Source organism: Ambystoma mexicanum, chromosome 8 (genome assembly GCF_040938575.1).
Source record: "Ambystoma mexicanum isolate Mex_15411 chromosome 8, UKY_AmexF1_1, whole genome shotgun sequence".
Taxonomy (NCBI): Eukaryota; Metazoa; Chordata; class Amphibia; order Caudata; family Ambystomatidae; genus Ambystoma; species Ambystoma mexicanum.
The window spans coordinates 794207504-794229266 of NC_090929.1; the positions used below are offsets into that span (position 1 = coordinate 794207504).

The following is a 21763-nucleotide window of genomic DNA, read 5'->3' on the forward strand; positions in this document are numbered from 1 at the left end:
TCCTTGTGGAGGTCTTGTCCACAGCTGACAAAGAATCGGAGTCCTTGCATACGGTGTAGGAGGTTGATGACGAGGAGGGCAACGACGGCGCAGGGCCTAGTCTTCGTTCTGCCTTCTCAGCCAAGGCACATTTCCTTGGATATTCTACGTACCTTGGTGTCAGAGAGCCAGATGAGAATGCCTCTGGCCCTGGTACATGTGGTCCCCCAGGTCCCTGATCAGCCCCCGCTGAAAAAGAGGAAGCGTCATCTGATCCCCCTCAAATCAACATCCTCCGCCACGTTGTGCCACAACTACCCCAGCAGACCCAGACACAGGTACGGGAACAGGTACTGCCACGAAAACGGATGATGACTAAGACATCATCGCAGCGGACGGTAAATCGCCACATTTTGATGCCCCACGTAGGGTTTCCCCACTGGATGAGGTGGGTTTGTTCCACTCCATGATCGCCAGGGCCTGCAAGCTATTTCAGCTCTTATCTGAGGAAACCAAGAAGGGGGGGGAGGTGGGCTTCTTGTATAAAAGGCGCAAGGCCAAGAGGAAGACTATCATGGCGATGCCCTTTCTGGACGATGTTTGGGAAGAGAGACTGGCCCTCATGAAGAACGCTTGCACAGCTCCAGCCAAACAGGATAGGCTGGAGAAGAAATATAGGGTGCCGGACTCCGTAACCAAGTGCCTGAGGTTGCAACCATCGCCGGACTCGGTGTCGGCGGCTGCAAGGAAATGGTCGGCTAACCCATCCACCTTGTCTTCGGTTCCTCTGGACAGTGAGGGGGAAAAGGATGGACGCCATGGGGAAGGTGTTTTACAACAATCAAGCAGCCAATGCACTGGCGATCCTGGCCAGGTGTGACAGGGAATTGTGGTACAAACTAGGACCAATCCTGGAGTTCCTCCCCGACGATAAGAGGAAGCCCTCACTCTCTTCCAGTAAGGGGAGGTGGCGTCCGACCACGCCAACACAGTGGCAGTGGACCGCGACGGGGAAAATCTGTTTGGGACGGTAGTCAACGAGTCCCTCCAGCCCATCAAGACTGATACAGTCCGTTCCCTCTGCACTCTTCAGAAGCACCGCTCGCCGTCTTTTCGCTCCTCCAGGGGGAAAATCGAGCAGGTCTTCAAAGGGGTTCTCCACATTGTACAGACAGTCTTCCTGATCCAGACGCCTACAGAGGCCGCTCCCAGCCCTACAGTAGCGGAGGACAGCGTTGCTGTCGCCTGCTGGGAAGGACGCCGGTGCCCAAGCAAGCCTGAAATGGCCATGACGTGATTCGTCAGCGAGTGGAGAAAGATCACCACCGACAGATGGGTAATGGATGCTCTGGTTCAGGGACACACTTTGGAGTTCCAACACAGGTGTCCGTGGATCCCTCCGGTTCCCTGCCGGGAGCAGCACATCCCTCAGATTCTGGAAGAGGTACGAGGCATGCTGCGAAAAGGTGCGATGGAGGTAGTTCCCTAACGGCTCCGGGTCTCTGGAGTCTATTCCAGATATTTTCTAGTCCGAAAGAAGACTGGGGGCTGGAGACCCATCCTGGACCTACGACGTGACAACAAATATTTAAAGTCCCAAAAATTCAGGATGGTCACGTTGCACCACATGCTCGACAAACTGGAAAAAGGAGAACTCTTGACGACTTTGGACCTGGAGGATGCCTATTCCCATGTCCCCATTCACAAGAAACATCGGAAATGTCTACGTTTCGTGGTACAGGCTAGCACTTTCAGTTCAAGGCCCTACCATTCAGCTTGAAATCAGCCACAAGACTGTTCACAAAATCTATGCCTACAGGACATATATGTATACCTGTACCTGGATGAAGACACGGAGACGACAGTCCGACTATTGATAGATCTGTCCTGCTTAATGCCATCACAGTAGGCGCCAGGGACAACACTGTCTTGCCGGGCGTCGCCCTTGAAGGAGAGGCTAGCAGCCATTCAAGGAAAGGTGCAGTGGCTGTCGTCCACTGAGATTGCCAGAGTGCGGGCCATCAAGTTGTTACTGGGTATGTCATCTTGCATCTACCTCGTCCGCCTCAGCAGGTTGTAGATGGGACCCCTACAGATATTCCTGGACACCCGTTGGATAAAGGTATCTGGAAGCTTCATGGATAAGATCCCTCTCAATGAAGAGTTCCGACAGACGATAGGTGGGACGTCCGCTCCAACATTGCCCAAGGCACAGGATTTCAACACCCCCCCCCACTCCCCCACCTGGAGGTGGTCACCACGGATGTCTCCTTGGATGGTTGGGGAGCAGATCTGGGTGTCTGTATGCCCGAGGCCTGTGGCTGCCAGAGGACAAAGATCTGCATATCAACATTCTTGAGCTATGGGCAGTGTTCTGGGCCCTCAAGTTGTTCCTACCGTCTTTGAAAGGCAAGGTGGTGAGGATCTTCAGACACCACCACCACGGTCTACATCAGGAAGCAGGGGGGGAACTCTATCCCCGGTGCTCTCCAAGGAAGCGCAGGACTTATGGCACTGGGCCGTCGGACAGGGGATGTTCCTCGTCCCTACACCTGGCAGGAGTCAAGAACACCATTGCAGACTCCCTCAGCAGGCAACTGCGCTCATGCCATGAGTGGGAGCTTCGTCAGGATCAGATAAAAAACCTGTTCGTCAAATGGGGCAGACCCCAGATCGATCTGTTTGCAACAGCGGCAACAGCGGCAAACTCCAAATGCCAGCAGATTCCACCAGCCGAGGAGCCTTGGGGTGCATTCTCCTTCCTGTACGCGTTTCCTCCGTTCCCTCTCCTGCGACGAGTTATCAACACACTCGGACATTGTCGATGCATGATGATGCACAGCGCCCCGGCGTGGCTGAGGCAGATTTGGTATCTGGACCTTCTCAGCCTGTCGGCATCACCTCGCATCAAGTTGCCAGTGGTTCTGGATCTTCTCACCAGAGAGGGAGGCGCAAGCCTTCATCACGACCCAGGATCACTGAATCTGAGGGCTTGGCTCCTGCAGCCTTAGTTTGGAGGCTATGAGTTGTCAGCAGGCTGCAGGGAGGTCCTCGCCAAAGCCAGGGCGTTGTTGACCTTAGTGCTATGGCCATAAGTGGAAGCATTTCGCTACGTGGTGCCGGCCGCAGAAGATTACCCCTCTAAGGGTCTCGGCTACACAGATCCTTCCATACTTGCTATCCTTGGCAAAGGCTGGTCTGGTGTACGCCTCCATAAAGGTGCATCTGGCAGCTATCTCCCGCTACACCATATCCCCAGGCAGAGCCTCGCTTTGGTCCCATAGACTCGTCAAGGAGTTTCTCAAAGGACTTTTCCAATCCTTCCCACCGGTGAAGGTTCCTGCCCCGTTGTGGGAATTTAACATGGTTCTGACGAGGCTCATAGGGGGCTCCCCTTCGAGCCTATTCATCAGGCCCCACTCGAGTTTCTCTCGTGAAAGACGGCTTTCCTGGTGCCAATCTCCTCTGCGAGATGTGTAGGTGAGATCCAGGCTGTACCCTGCAAGCAACCGTACCTGAATTTCCTCGAATCATGGGTGGTACTGCGTACGCACCCCTCTTTCATGTAGAAGGTTCCATCAGAATTCCACCTCAACAAGCCTTTGGCGTTACCCGTTTTCTTCCAGAAACCTTCGTCCCTGGCGCAAAGGGCCTTGGATTCGCTGGACGTTCATCTTGCCCTGAAGTTTTACACGAAACACACAAATGGTTTTTGGAAGGCTTCACAACAGTCTGTGAACTTGGGTCCTGTGAACCATGGGAAGGCCTTGTCCAATGCTTCCATTTTAAGGTGGCTTTTCCGGCTGCATCACGCACTGTCATCGTTTGGTGAATCGACCGCTGCTAGGCAGTCTGAGAGCCCACTCCACCAGAGCGATCGCTGCAACGACAGCGTTCCTGTACAGTGTGCCCCCGCTGGACATCTCCAGGGCTGCTATGTGGAGGTCCACGCACATCTTCATCAAGTTCTACTGCTTCGACAGGGATTCCAGGGAGGAGTCCAGAGTCGGCCAAGCAGTGCTACGCAACCTGTTCGTTTGAGGTGAGTCTGTTACAGAGGTAATAGTTATTTGCTTCTGTTGAGCCTTGCCACCTCATGTGGTTGTGTAATCTTGTACTGCTATGTATTCGTTATTCATGAGCATGTGAATCCATGCCAGACCCGATGCTGGAGAAGGTTGAAGTTATTTACCTGTAACTATTGTTCTCCTCCATGGTTCTGGCATGGATTCACATGTGATCCCTCCCTCTGGTTCCTCATACTGCCACTTTGCATGCTTACCAAATCTGAAGATGGCTGCCAGAGGCAGGGTTTAGGGAGAGGACTGTCATTGAATGGGGCAGCATGCTCCAGTGGACAGATATTGGTTTAGAGGAGAAATACAGTTTTTAAGTGATAGCGAAACTGTTTTTCTTTTACTGAGGATTCCCAGTCTGACGGGGAATATTCATGAGCATGCGAATCCATGCCAGACCCATGCTGGAGAACAATATTTATATGTAGTAGTATTGCCCATATTTTAAAGAAGCATATAACAAACGCTGGTTTAAACTCACATTGCCAAAGCCAAGTAAGAAGCATAATAAAACCAATATCCTTGTCAGTGTTTGGTTGTCAATGCAGTGGGGAAAAAAGTGGCAAGAAGGCTACCCTTCTGGAAAAGGTTATTCAGAAGAAGTGCATAACTTGCCAAGGTTTTGGAAAGAGTAGAAAAGTACTAAAGAACACCATTGTGAATGTTGCTTTCCCTGAAATATTGCTTAAAGCCTAATGTTGTAAAGTGATAAACACTTCAAACCCGTTGTAAACTGATCTTAACCACAGAGGCACTTGTATGTGAATTACTATTCGGGCAAGGTGAGTATACCCGATCAGCGAACCTTGGAAGTAGTAGGTCTGGCATGGGAGTAAACCAGGTAGAAGTTGATGAAGTGGTGTTAACACGTTTTTCTGACAGACTTTTGTTGCTGAAGAAAGAACTGTATAAAACCGATGCAGAAGTGTTTGTGTGTGTATGTATATATATGTATATGTATGTGTATATATATATGTATATGGATGTGTATATATATATATGTGTGTGTGTGTTTTGGCCGCTGCTCCTTAGCCGTAAAATTGTATTTTTGTAATTTTGCCTTTTTTGGTTACATTAAATATTCCAAGACCTTTACCCTTGTTGTGAGATGTATTATATTTTTTTAATGGACTTTTGTCTCCTAACTGACGGCGGAGAGGGTGTTTCATTCCTTCCTCTTTGATCTCTCTCTCTATATAGATATAGATATATATATATATAGATATATATATATCTTCAGAAATAAGTTGTGTTAAAACATCCTGACAAAGACCATTTATGGTACTACGCACGAACTAAGGAAATATTCTTTGTTTACGTGAAGAAGATAATTTTGAAGCTTATTATTGCAAGAGGAATAGAAATGACCTTTTATTCTTTTTTTTTTTTGTTGAACCACTGGAGTGTTGAAACTTTTTGTTGTCAAGTTGGAGTTACAAAGAACTGTTTGAACTTTTGTATCAGGATTTTCTTGTTTCTTTTTGGAACTGTGGAGCACAATCCTGCTTGAATCTGGGGAAGAGGAATTCACCCAGAGACTGCGGTCATATTGTGAATTTAACTTTTATAATTGTGTTGCCTTTGAACTGCCATGCATTACCATGAGTTACTGTATATATAAGGGTGAGGGACAGATATCCTTTGTTAGTGGTTCCTTTTAGTTTATTTTAGGAAGGGAAATCCTTCTCAGGATAGGGATAGTGAGGAGTTTATCCAACCTTTTTAATTTAATAAACTGCCATCTTTTGTCCGCCTCACCTTTCTGACCCCTCACAATTGTCAAATTCAAGCCTCGTCACTGAAACAGGTTTCCTATGTATGGAAAATCAAGTCTCTCTTGGGCATGATGTCTTTATGCACTTTGTTGATTAGAAACTGCAGACTTTGCATGCACCCTCTGCGAGAGCTCTTTGGTGCCTGTTGGAACAGAGTTCCTGGCCACTTTCAAAACAACCTCAGTCTGACCAGCACGTTGTACAGCGCTTTTCTTTGGTGGGCAAAAAGTGACCATCTTAACAGCAGTGCACCATTCACTGCCCCATGCCATCAAGTGACTGTAATTTGCCCCAGACCCTTTGGTAGACCAAGGAAAAGTCCATGCATATAAACGTTTTAGAGCTTGGGTCAGTATTTTGGGTTCTCAAGTCTTTCCTACCAAAGCTGCAGGGTAAGGTGTTTAGTGTTCACAGACAAAACTATTGCAAGGTTCTACGTTTGGTACCCCACTGTTTTACAGATCTTGGGTTCTAGTCTCTGAAGCATGGGCTCTAGTCTAGGGAATGTTCCTCACCCCTTTCCACCTTCCCTGCATTTACAACTCAGTGGCAGGTGCCGGCAGCAGGGAGCTTCTACAGAGCAGATTGGACATCCTATTCTGGAATTAGGGAAAACTGGACATGGTTGTGTTTGCCAAAAGGAACAACTCCAAGTGGGTCGTGTTTGCCAACAGGTTACCCCAGCAATGTTCGCATTTCCATGGACTGGCGCATTCCTTAATGCCGTTCCACCTTTTACTCTCACCCAAGAGTCCTCGACACAGCTGAACAGCAGCCATGCAGACTGATCCTTATGCTATGTTATTTATAGCGCACCTAGCACGACGAGGCATGTGGGGTGGGGAAGGAGGGGGAGACAAAACAACAATCTTACTAGGCCCATTGACAATGAGATTGCGCAAGTGCAGGGGAGAGGAAGGGGGAAAAGTGCAGAGGGGAGGAGGAGAAGTGCAGGACATGGGATCATAACATCAGAGAAGTGCGGCCAACAGGTGGCAGTGTAAGGTTAAATGCAGAAAGATGGGTGAGCAGGTAGGGGGCCAGTAGGGTTACAGATCGAGCCCGAAGTGCAGGGTTGCCAGGAGGCAGTGCAGGTGTGCAGCTGGGAGGACAGGGACATGGGCCCGTGATTCAGAGGGTAGCCAGGTAACCAGTGCAGTGACAGTCAGGCGATCAGCAGGGAAGAGGAAGAAAGAAGGCAGATGCAAAGGGGAAAGTCTTGAGCTGCTTCTGGAACCGGAGATGACTCTGCTCAAGTTTCAGAAAGGCAGGGAGGCTGTTCCAGAGGGAGGCTCCCGCAGAAGAAAGATCTGCCTCCAGCTCGTTTCTTGGAAAAACACCTGACCCTCAAGGAGTTGGAGGTGGAGGAGCGAAGGGCTCGAGTAGGAAGATACTTCAGAAGAGAAAGCTGGAGATATTTTGGTCCCAGGCCCCAGAAGGCCTTGTGGGCAATGCAAAGCGAATGGGGAGATTTCAGTGCTGGAGAGATACGATCCCTGGGCTTGAGGCCAAAGGCAAGTCACGCAGTCCTGTTCTAGATGAGTTGCAGAGAGTAGAGGCAGGTAGATTTAAAAAGAGGCTATTAGAATAGTCAACCTAGAGAGAACCAGGGCTCTAGAGACTGTGAGATTCTGGGGGGGAAGGAGAGAGACTTACCCCCCTTGAGGTTCCGGCATGGCTGATTCGAAACCGATTCTCTCACCCTCGGAGCCAACATAAGTTTGTATCCTGGAAAGCGGTGTTCTTAGTGGCCATCACCTTTGCTAGAAGGGTGGATCAGATTCCAGCACTTTCCACTCTACTGCCTTACCTCACGTTCCACCAAGAAAAGGTCCTGCTCTGTACCAATCCAAGGTTCATGCCTAAGGTGTGTCATTCACATTTAACCTGGACAAGCCCTTGGCCCTGCCTGTTTTCTTCAGCACCCCAACAATATCTGCTGAGCAATCGCCTCGCTCTTTGGACGTCATGGGGAGAGCTCAATACTACATCCTTTCAACCATTTGGTCTATCTAAGGCGTTTCTCCAGGTGGCGGTCTGCTTGCATTTCCTTCTGCCATCAATAAGCTAATTACCTGTTTTTAGGGATGACCATTTGGCTCGAGAGGTTTTGGGAAGATCTGGGCCCCAAGGTACGGTACATAACAGCAGAATTGTAACCTTGTCGGCCCCCCTGCAACTGTTATATACAACACCATCTTAACCTGAGCAAACCTCACATCCCTGGGAACAAGGCAAATTGAGCACTAATGTGGTTCTGGTATCCTAAGTGGGGTATGGTGTCCGTCCTCTCTCCTTAGTTCAATCTTCCCATGGCGGAAATGATGCATTGTACATTTTAGAAAATATTGTTAGGCTGTACTTTGATGGCTCATTGCCGAATAAAGTTCTTTTGATGTTGGAAATAAGCTAACAGGCTTTTGGCATGTTGGCTGTGTGAGAAACCTGAAGGTGTCTCCCTTGCTGGTCCCTGGGGATCTGTCATCCAGGTGGCCAGGACATGGCCATCGCTATAGGATCCAGTTCATTGGGGTGGACCAGTGAGGGAGGATCACCTGGATGGGAGGTGGGGAGAGGGAGTGGGACACTGACTGGTGAGACGCGGTATTCCCCCTTCCTTTGACACCTTTTCCCCATCCTCTCACGTAGGACGTTCCAAACCACTGCCCCTTTCGCACAACACAAAGGGCAACAGACTAACACCATAGCAGTTTACCTGACATGTCCCAATACGAGGGTCAGGCAAAGTCAGGCAATTGATCAGAATCACACACACCTGACGTCCCTTTCCCTTCCCCACAGGGATAAAACGTGGAGCCAGAGAGCACAGTACGAGCAAGACGAGCACGGCCGACAGTACGACGAGACGGCTACCACGCGGCAGTTCAAGAGGAGGAGAAAGGCGGCAGGAACCGAGAGGGTGACGAGGAGAGAAGCAACCTTTCCCTTTCTATTCCAGGCCTGCAGAACCTTCGTGGAAGGGAGCCGAAGACCGCAAACAATTGCACAAATGTCTTGCAGCAGATGTCAATGGTCCACGAGGTAAGCCTATGCCGATGAGTAGGAGCGAGGGAAGATCCCGTGCACATGGTAGCGACCTTGAACCTAGGAAAGCCAAAAGCCAAGCAGTTCATCACAGCCGGTGAGTCGAGGGGAGAATCTATAAGAACCGGGCTGTTGAATGAAGAGCGCAACGCGGCAAGTTTGAACCAAGTCTAATGAACTGTGTAATGAACTGTACAAAATATTAAGGGGAGGCCAGCTGCAGAGGGAAAAACAGGCACCACGTGGGTGCTAATTCACGAGACTCTGGTTGATCCCCATCTGAGCAAAACTACGGGTCCCAGAAGGCCGTAGGAGAATCGTTGAAAGAGGTCAAAGTGGTCATAGGTGAGGTCAAGCACAATCTCTGTACAACTGAAACACTTTGATCAGAAAATTAAGTGAAAGAAAGGGAAGTGAATTCCGCAGTGAATGTGAAGGCAAGGGAAACTAATCCCGCCATATAAGAAGCAAGGGAAGTGAATCCCACAAGTGGAAGCGAATGTGAAGTCGGCAAGAGTGACCCCAGCGCAGGGATATCCACTACAATCTTTTGAAAAAACAAGATTTGGGAGCAATTGAAAAGGGTCAGTGCCCAGAAGATGGAGACCCAGAGGTGAAGCCATCACACTACGTGAAACTATAGTAAGCTATTGAGAAGGGTCATTGCCGAGAAGAGGGGCACCCATCATCCAGTGAAACTTTTTCATATATTAAAGGAACTTTATTTTTGGAATCGGAGAGGCCCTCAAAAGCAAGAAAACATAGCTATCTGAGGTCTTGATATCATTAAAGAACTTTCTAGGGATTAACGCCCAGAAGAGGGGAATCCCGGGGTGAAAGTTGTCACCCAACACCCATGGAAAAGAGACAGTGGATTTGTTTTTATTAGTTAAATAAGTCGGGTCCTCGAAGGCAAGAGTCTTTCAAGGAAACAAGTGCCATTGGAACTGTCTCGTACTGGAGAAGTCCGAGACTGTGCTGTGCTCAAGATCCCATCTTACCCCATGTCCAAAATGTGGGGAAGGGTGACCCAGGCTACTTCATTCTGACATATTATTTGAGAACTATCCCACATCCCCTTTCTCTATTAGTTCTGAGGTTTGGTGATGGGTTTCTTAGTTTAGGCCCATTTGTTTTGACACAACGCCTGCTTGATTTTTTTCATTTGATGGTTGACGCTTGCTCCTATCTTAGAGTTGGGTGCGTATTGCATGTTTTTCCAATCTGCATGCAGCATTCATTCAATAAACTGCCTTGAACTGTGATCACTTGTCTGTCTGTCTTGTTGTCACCATGGGTTCCTCACAGCTGCAGGCACATTCTACGAGAGCAGTCTTGTATACGGATACTCTTTTGGCCAGAGTGCCCCTACTGGACGCCACATACCTTAACCAGATTTTATATTAATCGACAAGAACTCTACAGAGGAGTCAAGGGTTTGACTGGCAGTCTTTCCAAGCCTGCTAGCCTGAGATGAGCCATATTCCTCCCTTCTACAGATGTTTATGTGCATCATGATGCATTTTTATTGCTTTGCAATCTATTCAATAAATGTAAGAAGGAGTCAAAGCTGGCGAAGAATCTTACTAACCTATAACTTTTGTTATCCATCATTGGTTTCTTTCATAGATTAACTTGAAACACTACCGTGCATGCTCTTTTATGTGTGCTATCTGAATTTTAAGATAGCCTTCAGAAGAGGAGCTAAAGGAGACACTACCTATTGGCAGGTGGGTAAATTACCCAACACAAATAGAAACACCACTGAAGTGAGAGCAGTTTCTGTTTCTTTGAAACTACTTTGTTACCAAGGAATCCCTGCCTGACTTTGTGGCATATTCAATAGGAAGTGAATCTATGGAAGATACCAATGCTGACGAACAGGCGTTTCAGGTACCCAAACGAATCACTCTGTGTGCTTTTATTTTTATTTGAAGGCTCATCAGCAGAGCAGAAAGGCTGATCGACTATTATCAACAGGAAAATATGAAGAAGCTATTTCATGTCACAAGCTAGCTGCTGGTAAGATACAAATATTTTGGTCTTATAAATGTGCGAGGTACCATCACATGATGAAATGATTATAGCTTAAAGAAGCACTAGACCTGTAACTGCTTGTATCGTTGACACTACATCAACACATCAACCCATGTAAGCTTTGCCTTTATTGTTATTCTTTAAAGGGATAGTTCATTCAAAAATGTTATTGTTTAAAAAGATGAGCCATAATCAAAAATATATATAAAAAAGATTTTTAAAGAAAGTTCCTATGTAAAACTTTAAGGAAATGAGGCTCAAAGTCAGAAATGTTAAGCACTAGGAGGCATCCATTTTGTGAAATGAATGAGACTCCTATGCTTATGTTAAGCTCTGCTCTCGCTGCAATAATAAAGTGAAAGCCCCCTACTGGGAGCTTTTGTTTGTTACAGCCAAAGAGCACAGTGCCCCAGGTGAGTTTTTTTTTTTTTCCTTTTTGTTGCCCTCTTTCCCAGGCTACCCTGGCTGGGGGAGTCCAGGAGACTTCAAGCGAAAGTCCTGGCAATCGTAATAACCTTGATGCATGCCATGACCGCTGTGCAGCGAGGTATTTATAATTGCTGTGCCTATCGTTTTGAGTCTCTCAAAGTGAAATCACCGGCAATTATGAATACAACACTGGTGTATTTATAATTGCTGTGCCTTTCGTTTAAAGTCTCCTGGGCTACCCCGAGCCCGGGAGAGCCTGGGAGACTCAAAGCTAAAGCACCGAAAATTATGTATACAACGCTTTTGTATTCATAATTGCTGAACCGGGGGAACCCGGAGACTTGAAACGAAAGTCCTGCCAATTATGACTACTTTAGTGGCAGAGTACTCGTAATTGCTGTGACTTTAGTTTTCAGTTTCCCATGCTCGGGAAACTTGAAAACAAAGTAACAGCAATTATGAAAACTCAGCCAGTGGCCGGCGAAGTATTTATAATTTCATTGCCTTTCATTTTACGTTTTCTGTGCTTCCCTGAAAAAGTAAAATGAAAGTCAAGGCAATTACTGTGGCGGCCTCCTCTCTTCATGCTCTGGCAGCAGTAAGCAAAAGCTCCCAGTAGTGGTATTTTGCTTGATTTTTGCCCCAAGAGAAAAGCTTAACATGAACCAAGGAGGCTGTTTCTCTTCACAAAATGGGTGCCCCGATTTAAAAAACTTTGATCATTTCCCCAAAATGTTACATAGGAACTTCTTTAAAAATATTTTTTTAATATATTTTTGATCATGGCCCATCTTTTTAAACAGTTCAAATTCACATTCTAATGGGAAGGAAAGGTGTAACACACAAAAGCTATATCATTAAGAAAAATATTTTTATTATAGAAAAAAGAAATAATTCTCATTAAAACTGTGTTAAATAATACACAGATTAAGGAACAACCCTAAAACCAGGTTATCAAAAAACAGGACGATTACATACACAACATCAATGTAAAAATAAAAAAACAACCATATCACATTAACTAAAAAACATTTACCATACAAACATCAGTGAAAAATACATTTGTTGCAATCTATATATAACCCAACATGTTTCTGTCTGTTGACTCTTAGATGTCTGACATTCATCAGGGGGAGCTCATCTTAAAATTCTACAGTGATCGTCCCCTCCAGTCCTGGTGGGCATGGATCTGAACTTGATCCTTAATGCAATCTATAAAAACATACAACCATATTAAAAATTGTGTGTGCACCAACATTTCCCAAGATTTACCTACTTTTAATGTCATATGTCAACATTACACAAACACTGAAGCCTGAATTAATAAAGCCACCCGTACCTAGTCCCCATTCGGGAACCCTTAGCACCAAAATTCTGCTGTAAACATATATACCTTGGGATCTGTGTATTCCAAGGATCCAATGTCGCCAATAATACAGTCACATCCAGCCGGATATCAGCCGCTTATAATAGTAATCCTTTTCAGTGGATTTGAGTAAGAACACACTAGAGAAGAAAACATAACGACACACTGTGTCACACTATAATCATACCGGAGTATACATTTTTTTTTAAATTTTTTTTTTTAGTTTATTACAAACTTTTTAACAAAATTTCAGATTTTCCATGACAAGCATTTCCATTACAAACTTCATTTCATGACCTCCTCCGCTCTAGTTTTTGGAATAATGTTATACAGAAGGTTCACTACTGAGCAAATTAGGTGCACCGAGTTCCCACTCAGAATTCGAGCCCACAAGTCCTCCATGTTTCCTGTTTTTGGAGCGTATTTTCTCATATGTAGTGAACGCTTATTTTTAAGAGCTGTACATTCCATTAATAAGTGCTTTATGCTTTCTTCATTTACTTTACAATATCTACATGTATTGTCTGCTGTGTCTTCCATATGTCGCATATATAGCATTTGTTTTGATTTGTAGGCATTTATGCGCAGATGAAAGAAACCATCTCGGTGATGTCTCGAAGGAAATTGCTGCAAATAATTCGGCATTTTATCCAGTTTGTTCATTGTCATTCCGAGATTTAGAGCTGTCGGCAGATTTTCACATTTGGACACGTTTTGGATCCATGACCATTCTTTAAGTTGTTTTTTCGCAATTTGTGGTTGCATCAATAATGTGTCCATTGTGATATTTGCTTCAACCATTATTGCTTTTACCTTTTGGGACCATAGCTGGAGCAGATCCGAATTGCTGCAATTGTGTTTTGAGGCGAAGATTTTTAATCCTGGTTCTGGGACTGGCATGTTCATTTTCCGTAGTAATGATAGTGATTTCCATAGGACAATGGTATATAGTCCATCTAATGCTAATTTATGCCTTATTATTATCATCGAGATGTATGATGGCAGTCTCAAGACCCGTCGTCGGAACATTCCTTCAAGCTGGCTCCAGATCTTGCTGTCGATGTTCCTCCCAGCTTCTGCTCCGAATGTGATTGCAGGTATCACTTTCTGCAGATAAAACGTACGTGTTGGGATCATTGAGAATTTGCCATAAAGTGACTGTATATGTGCTCCTTGTAGGGCTAAAGTCTGCATTCGTTGGCAAAGTTCCTGGACCCAGCTCCATTCACGTATTGAGGTGTTAATCTTTATCCCTAGATAGCGGATTTCTTCTACCTTCTCAATCTCTTCGTCGTATATTCGCCACTTGAAGTTCTTATTTTTTGTTCCTTTAGTAGTTCCGAACTTCATGATTTTGGTTTTTCCAACATTTATTACTAGGTCATTATTGTCCATGTAGTTTTGGAGTTCATGGATTAACCTTTGTAACCCAATCTGAGTTTGGTCAACTAGGACCAGGTCATCGGCATATATTACACAACTTATTGCGAATCCATTAATCAGTGGCGCAAAGCATATTGCCTTTGCTAGGGCAGTTGGTATATCAGAAATGAATAATTTGAAAAGCGTTGCCGCCAGGGGGCACCCTTGTTTTTACCCCTTTTGTCTGTTGCGATCGGGTCTGAGATCCCCTTGTTCGTTTATCTGGATCCTCACCGTGGTGTTTGCATGTAGTGCCTTTATTGGACTTAGCAGCGATTTGGGACAATTCTGCTTTTCCATTTTCAGCCAGAGTTTTTTGCGGTTTATTGTATCAAATGCTTGTTGCATGTCAATGAATGCAAAAAAAAGTTAGAATTTTTTTCTTTATTGCCTCCAATTTCAAGATGTTTACAATTGCCAGGTTCAACTCCGTCCCGACTCCTTTAGTAAAGCCAGACTGTCTTATGCCAACCATTTCTGCCCTTGTTGCCTGTGATGCTGGAAATGCATCAGAGGGACAGGGCCTCTGAATCCTTGTCCTTTTCTGCCTTTTATCGTGTGTTCTGTCATGTTTTTTGCCCAGGAGTCCATGAGGGACTCCTGGCAGTGCAGCTCTCTCTTTTGGTTTGGTGAACAGACCCATGGGATACCCTTATGGCACCCATGGGTAGGGGTACAACCCTGTGCCCCTAGTGTAAGTTTTTGGGCACCTGTGGGTGGCCCACAGAGCAGGGTATTGGCTGGTGGCAGCTCCATGCTGAATTGGACAGGTGCTCTGGGTGTCCTCCATTTTGGGATACCCAGGCCCTGCCATTGGGATCAGTTGATTCCTGATAGAAAGCAAGATGGCCCCTGTGGCCTCTTGCTTTCTATTGCCTGTTGTCTTGTTTTTCCCAAAGTCCTGGGAAGCCCTGACTCTGTCCCTTCCCCCTGACTGGCTGTTGGGTGGAAGTTCCATATATGATGGTGTTGTGAAGGCCCAGCTAGACTGACTGGAGCCTTCCCTTTGACTGTATGTTGTGGGTACCTCCTGTGGGTGGGACCTGGGTGAATGGAGTGTGTGACCAATATACACTTCTTGTTGTGGTTGTCTGGTTTCTGGCATGTGAGACAAAGACTGAGACAGCCCTGCCCGAAACTGGCCTGAATGCAGTGTGTAGTGTTGAATGGCTGGGTACTTGTCCCAATCCACATTCCTTGTTGTGAGTGTCTGAAAGGGAGGAGTGTGGCCTGAATGCACTGTGTGCCTGATTGGCTGACTGACTGCATGAATGCCCTTCTGCGTGATTGGCTGCTGTGTGTGTGCCAGCAGTGTGGATGAGAGACAGAATAGTATATCTGGGGACCTCTCACCACTGGAAATTGTTCAGAAGCATTCAGAAGATGAGTCTCCACTCAAGAGTAACTGGATTTGCTGATCCTCGACGTCCAGCTGGAAGAAGAAGACTTGCTGTGGCATTTGCTTCGACGGAACTGAAGGTTGTCGAAATCGTCGAGGACTGACCCGAGAGAGGACCTGGCTAGGCGCCCTCTTCCCGTGCTCCGAGGGACCATCGAGCACCGCTGAATCTTCGCCGAAGCTCCCTGGACGCCAGACCATCGAAAGGCTGCCGACCGGAGAAGGGGACTGCCGAGGAGACCGAAGTAAAGCACCCGGACATCGACGCTGTCGAAGTCCATTGCCGTCGACCAGGGTTCGCAGGTCTGTGTAACCGCTGGAGGCCCGTCGAAGTTGTGTTGCCCAGCCGTGGGAACCACTTGACGCCGAGCCGCCGACGACCGGAGCCGTCCGCTCCTGGCCTAAGAACATTTGACCCGAAGGACTCCCTCGTCCGCATCGTCGACCGCTTTGTCCCGCCGGAGAAAGTCGAGGACGACCACCGCGCCGAGGAGAATCCGCCGGTGGGTTTCCCGCCACCTCACGACCCCAAAGACTCGAGCGACTCGACGCCCTTGCTGGGCCACCGTCACCCACAATCTTTGCGGTCCAGAACTAGTGTCGCCGAGGTGCCCCGCACGCCTCTTCCTCGCAGGACGCCGACGTCTCGACGCCGACGAGCACCGCTCGGATCGAAGCCTGCCGCCTCATCGACGCCGTTCTACCTTGTTTGTTGTCGGACGTTCGACGCCCCGTGTCTCCCGCTTGAAAGGGAAGGCATTCAAGAAGGGCCGTCGATTCCCCGACACCGAACACCGAGTTCCTCGACGCTTCTCGACGCCTCTCGACGATCCGTGACTCCTGCTTTAAAGGGGGTCATTCAAGAAGGATCTGTCGACGCCTCTTCGAAGAACTCGACTCCACCAGGTACATTGGGGGGGTAAAAACATTATAGGAAAGAAATAGACTATTGAACAATATATGGACTGGGCTGGTGTTATATCTCTTTATTTTACAGGTTGCCCAGGTGGGGGGATCTCCACACAGAACTGTGTCCAGTGGTAGGGGCCAGTATTCTGCCTATTGTTTCAACCCTCTGTTATCTCTCCTCTCTCTATTGCTGGTTTCCTTCTTATTGATCTGTGTGCCATTTTAACAGTATTCTGAATGCACTTTAATGAGGTCTAATATTAGTGGTACCACTTTAGAATTGTAGATATTTACCATTGCTGATTTTCCTGAGCACAAAGTGCGTTATTGTGATAAGTGTACATAACCCTTGAATATTAATTATATAAAGACTGTGTTTTCAGTAACACAGTGTGTGGACATTCCTTTGTGGGGGCTTGGGGATACACTGTACTTAAGAACCAGCCTGCATCACCTCCTGAGAAGCTAGGCCTTGATTGCTCGTCCATCGTTACCATATTAGAGAATCTTGGCTGGGGTCCTCTGTGCCTCCCCTCTACCATATAGAGAGCGGAAGTACAGACCCCCCTACCAGTCTTTACATTGCCCAAGATGATAATTTTTTCTGAAGGAGCGTGGCAAACACCTTACCAATCGTGTCTAAGAGGGCAATCGGGCGGTAGTTGGCAGGATCAGCCCGATTGCCCTTTTTATAAATCGGCACAATTATTGCCTCTGACCATGAAGGTGGAAGCGATCTTTGATCTGCGATCACAGAGAACAGGATTTCCATAAATTCGGCCCACTCGTGTTTGTTTTCTTTTAACATCACATTTGTGATACCATCGGGACCTGCAGCTCTCGAGTTTTTTAATTTTCCGATAGCAATTTCAATTGTTTCTTTAGACTCCCAGACATCCCATTTTGAGATTTCACATACCGGCTGTATCTCTTCTTGCAATGTTTGCGTTGAGAATACCTTTTGAAAATGTTTGTGCCATTCTCCCTCAGCAACTCCGTTTTCAAGTCTTTCAAATGATGAAAATATCATCAATATACCGCGACCATTGTCGCAGGTTGTTCTTAAAGGGGTTTGTGTCAGCATAGATGGTCACGTTCTCGAACATCTGCACATATAGGTTAGCCAAATTAGGAGCCATGGCCGCCCCCATGGGCGTTCCCTCTACTTGCTGGTAAAAAGTTCCCTCAAATTGGATTCATAGTAAGGGTATGTTTTGTAATATTCTGGAGATGTGGAGATGTTCGAGAAAGTTACCATCTATGCCGACACAAACCCCTTTAAGAACAACCTGCGACAATGGTCGCGGTATATTGACGATATTTTCATCATTTGGGAAGGGGTTAGAGCTACAGCAGAAGAATTTGTGGTTTGGCTAAACCAGCAAAATAGGTTTTTGAAATTTACGCAAGAGATCAAAGATTTTGAAATCAAATTTCTTGATATCACCATTTTCCATCAAGCAGGTGTGTTGCGAGTCAAACCTTATAGCAAAGCGACAGACCGCAATGCGCTTTTACATTTTTCCAGCCATCATGCACAACAAATCAGACGCAACTTACCTTTTGGTCAGTTCTTGAGACTGAAATGTAATAGCAGTTTGAAGCAACATTACGTAGAAAGTACCAACATTCTCCACAATAAATTGGTTGCACAAGGGTACCCGGAGAGTCTTGTTAAACAATCAGCCAAGCGGGCGTACAATAATAACCGTGAAGCCTGAAACAAGAGAGAAAATAATTTGGTGTTTATCGACACTTTTTCTGACCTGTCATACAAGATCAAAGGTGTGTTCTACAAGAACTGGAAGAAAGTCTATAGTAAGGAGAATTGAGCCCCCCTTGTGGCTTTCAAAAGAAGTCAAAATATGAGAAACATTCTCACCAGGAATGACATTTCGGCCAAAAAACAACCAATAGTCAAACAAACAACTTTGTGGGGTTTTCCTCCGGTAGTTGGTAATTACCCATGTGGTAACTGTGTAATGTGTAACCTTACGTTTTCCACGAAGGAGGTAGACATAGGGCTGGCAAATAGATGGAACATTACTGAATTTTGTAATTGCAACAGCATAAATGTGGTTTACATGATAACTTGTCCATGCGGTTTGCATTACATTGGGAAGACAAACCGTAAATGTAAAACTTGCATGATAGAGCACAGGAGCTGTATCGGGGCCAAGACTTTACAGGCACCCATGGTCAAACATTTCATTGCTAATGGCCATTCACACGAAGATTTGAGGTGGGTGATCCTTAAATGGGTCAATGGACCCAGCAAAGAAGTTATAGATCAGAGACTAGTCACCTTAGAACAAAAACTCATCTTTAAAACCTGCAGCCATTTGGTTGGATTAAATGAAGATGTCGAGTGGCATAATGTTAGGGCTATGTAATGATGAGGGCCCATGCTTCTGGGCGCCCTAGTCCTCCCTGTGCAGCTTGCCGTGCTCTTCTTATCATGCAAGTTATAATGGACATTATTGGCTGTATCCATTGTACACATTTGTCATGCTCTGTTGTTTCTCATGTCGATGACTGCATATTTATATACAGTTCTTGCCTTATACTAACCTGGGTTAAGATGACTGATTATGTTGTTCCCTGTTTCATGACTGATTGGGGCTCTAGTCTTACTGTTCTCATTGGTGTAGAGAGGCCAAGGAGTTGTCTTTCTGAATTACTCGGATAAAAAAACATTTTTGATTACCCCCCCTCCGTTTTTTTAGACTAAGTGTGGTATTTCTCCATGCCCTTTGTTGTGGGTGATTGCCTTGACAGAGTATTTTCCATTAGTGGTTGTTTTCTTCCTTGTCCAAGTTATTTTCTTTTTTAGTCAGTTTGAAGGCTGGCATGGATTTTCAAAATGTAGAAGTGTCAAGTGCCTTTTTCACAGTTCGTTTTCTACTTCTGACAGATTTCTACTTTATTTTTCGGTCATGAGTTCCTTTTTAGTGTTTTACCTTGCCATTTGCATTATGGGTAAAAGCTACTTATAGACAGTTCTTCCTGGCGTTTTATTGTGTGTTTACAACAATGGCGTTGAGAGGATTGTATGGTGGCACCTGAACCACAGCAATCGGCGGTTGAAAAAGAACTTTGGGCTTTTGTTGGTCCATTACGGTTAAGTTTACCGTTATGAGGTGTTGTAACTTGTGCTTTGTTTTTGGTGATGCATGCAGTAGTTCTTATGTATTTGTATTTGTATTTATTTTATTTATATTGCGCACCTTGCCCAGAGGCTTGCGGGCGCATGTTTAGGAGGAAGTTACACGTTACAGAAAAGAGGTTACATGTTGCAGAAGATGTGATGCAATAAACCGTTACAGGTGATATTGACATAGCAAGTAACAACATAGTATCAGCCCCCCGTTACAGGAGAAGGGTAAGGACTGTGAGCAGTTACAGGTAGCAGGATAAGTATACATCTGATCCGTTTAAATTACAGCAGAATCACAGGCAGGCGAACCTAAACGCGTTAGGCAAATGTGAGAGCCGGAGTGACAATGAGCAGACAGCCGTGCAGAACAAACACTAGCCGCCGAAGGATGCAGGGGTGGAAGGTGAGGTATCTTGTTCCCGTAGCCAAAGTTTAGCTTTGGCTTTAAATTCGATGCAGTGCGGAATGTTCCTTAGGGCGTTAGGAAGTGAGTTCCAAAGCTTGGCAGCAAGGACCGGAAAACTCGACCCTCCCGCCGAGCGTAGTTTGAAGCTGGGGATGACCAGAGTGTGGATCTGGGCAGATCTCAGGGGTCTGGTGGCCGTGTGTTGCGAGAAGCGTGATACTAAGTAAGCAGGAGCTGCATTGTTCTGAGCCTTGTGTGTGAGCACAAGTGATTTGAGTGATATGCGGTGGGAAATAGGTAGCCATTGAATGTTGCGTCTAAAATGGGATATGTGGTTCCGTCTAGGTATGTTAAGTGCTGCCCTTATGGCGTTGTTTTGCGTGACCTGGAGTTTGTCCAGATTTCTTTGGCTGGTCCCAAGGTAGAGGGCGTTACAGTAGTCAATTTTGGACAGGATGAGGGTTCTCGCCAGGGTCAGGCAATTGTCCGGAGTCAGGAATGGTCTGCAGGCTGTGATCAATTTACAGGTGTAAGATGATGCAGAAACAACTGCATTAGTTTGTCGAATGAGGGACAGTGTGGAGTCGAGGTAAATTCCCAGGGTTTTGGTGACATTGGCCACTTTAATGTCATTCCCGTCAATAATGAAGGATTTATAGTTGGTGTCGAGTTTCGAAAGTTTAGATTGGGAGCCCAGGATGATTAACTCCGTTTTTTCATCGTGGAGACAGAGCCCGTGATTAGCCATCCGTAACGTGGTTACATGCATGCAGGCTCTTTTTTGAAACTGAGCAGAAACTGGGCAGTGGATGCAGCACTGATTTTAAGAATTCTTGCGATGCAGTATGGAGATGAGTCTTTGAGTTAAACAGTTTTCAGAGGCTCACGAGTGTGGAGCATAACGTGCATGTGGTGTTTTCAAACGGAGTGATATTGCACTTTGGAGGCGGCACGAAGTTTAACAACATTTGACAGGCGGCATGTAAACCCCTTTTTTTTTTTGGGATAAACGCTATACGGAGGCTCAGCAGTGTGTAGCATTTTATTATGCTAGGCTAAATGGAGATGTGTTTTTTTTGGGCTAAATAACATATTGAGCTCGGGCTTAGGATGTGTATATTGAGACTCACTATTGGTGTATATGCCTTTATTTGTGGAGGCACTTTGTAGATCATTTACGTGCCTTTTTTCGTGGCCTTGGAACTGCAGGAAAATTGTTTGTTTAATACCCTAGTGAACACAGCGGTTGATTACTTCTTATTGTGTTTAATCTCCACAGATTGTGTTTGAAGAGTTAGAACTTGACACAGTGGCTGTTTCACGTAAAAGACTGATTATTCTCCTCAAAGGTTTATTCTCTTTTGGGAACACATTTGGCTACCGCATTTTGCAAGGTATGTGCAAGCATGTTCCTAGGGGGTGTTTTGACTTTTTATACTCCGGTATGATTATAGTGCGACACAGTGTGTCGTTATGTTTTCTTCTCTAGTGTGTTCTTACTCAAATCCATTGAAAAGGATTACTATTATAAGCGTCTGATATCCGGCTGGATGTGACTGTATTATTGGCGACATTGGATCCTTGGAATACACAGATCCCAAGGTATATATGTTTACAGCAGAATGTTGGTGCTAAGGGTTCCCGAATGGGGACTAGGTATGGGTGGCTTTATTAATTCAGGCTTCCGTGTTTGTGTAATGTTGACATATGACATTAAAAGTAGGTAAATCTTGGGAAATGTTGGTGCACACACAATTTTTAAT

At 45.9% G+C, this 21763-nt stretch overlaps 1 protein-coding gene across 11 annotated transcripts in view; it reads left to right on the forward strand.

The window, feature by feature from the left end:
- NRBF2 (nuclear receptor binding factor 2) overlaps positions 1 to 21763 on the forward strand; it is a 714205-nt gene that overhangs the window by 213285 nt on the left and 479157 nt on the right. For 4 of the 11 annotated variants that reach the window (XR_011268608.1, XR_011268606.1, XR_011268605.1 and 1 more), the window contains exon 2: positions 10813 to 10897. The exons of 1 other annotated variant lie outside the window; for it this stretch is intronic. Coding sequence is in view for 3 of the 10 variants with exons in the window: in XM_069610629.1 (XP_069466730.1) it covers positions 10813 to 10897 (85 nt within the window). In the remaining 7 variants the exon portion in view is untranslated. Of the gene's footprint in view, positions 1 to 10812; positions 10898 to 13698; positions 13805 to 21279; positions 21395 to 21489; positions 21743 to 21763 lie in introns of those variants that run through there. 6 more of the 11 variants (XR_011268610.1, XR_011268607.1, XM_069610631.1 and 3 more) reach the window with 4 other exon arrangements.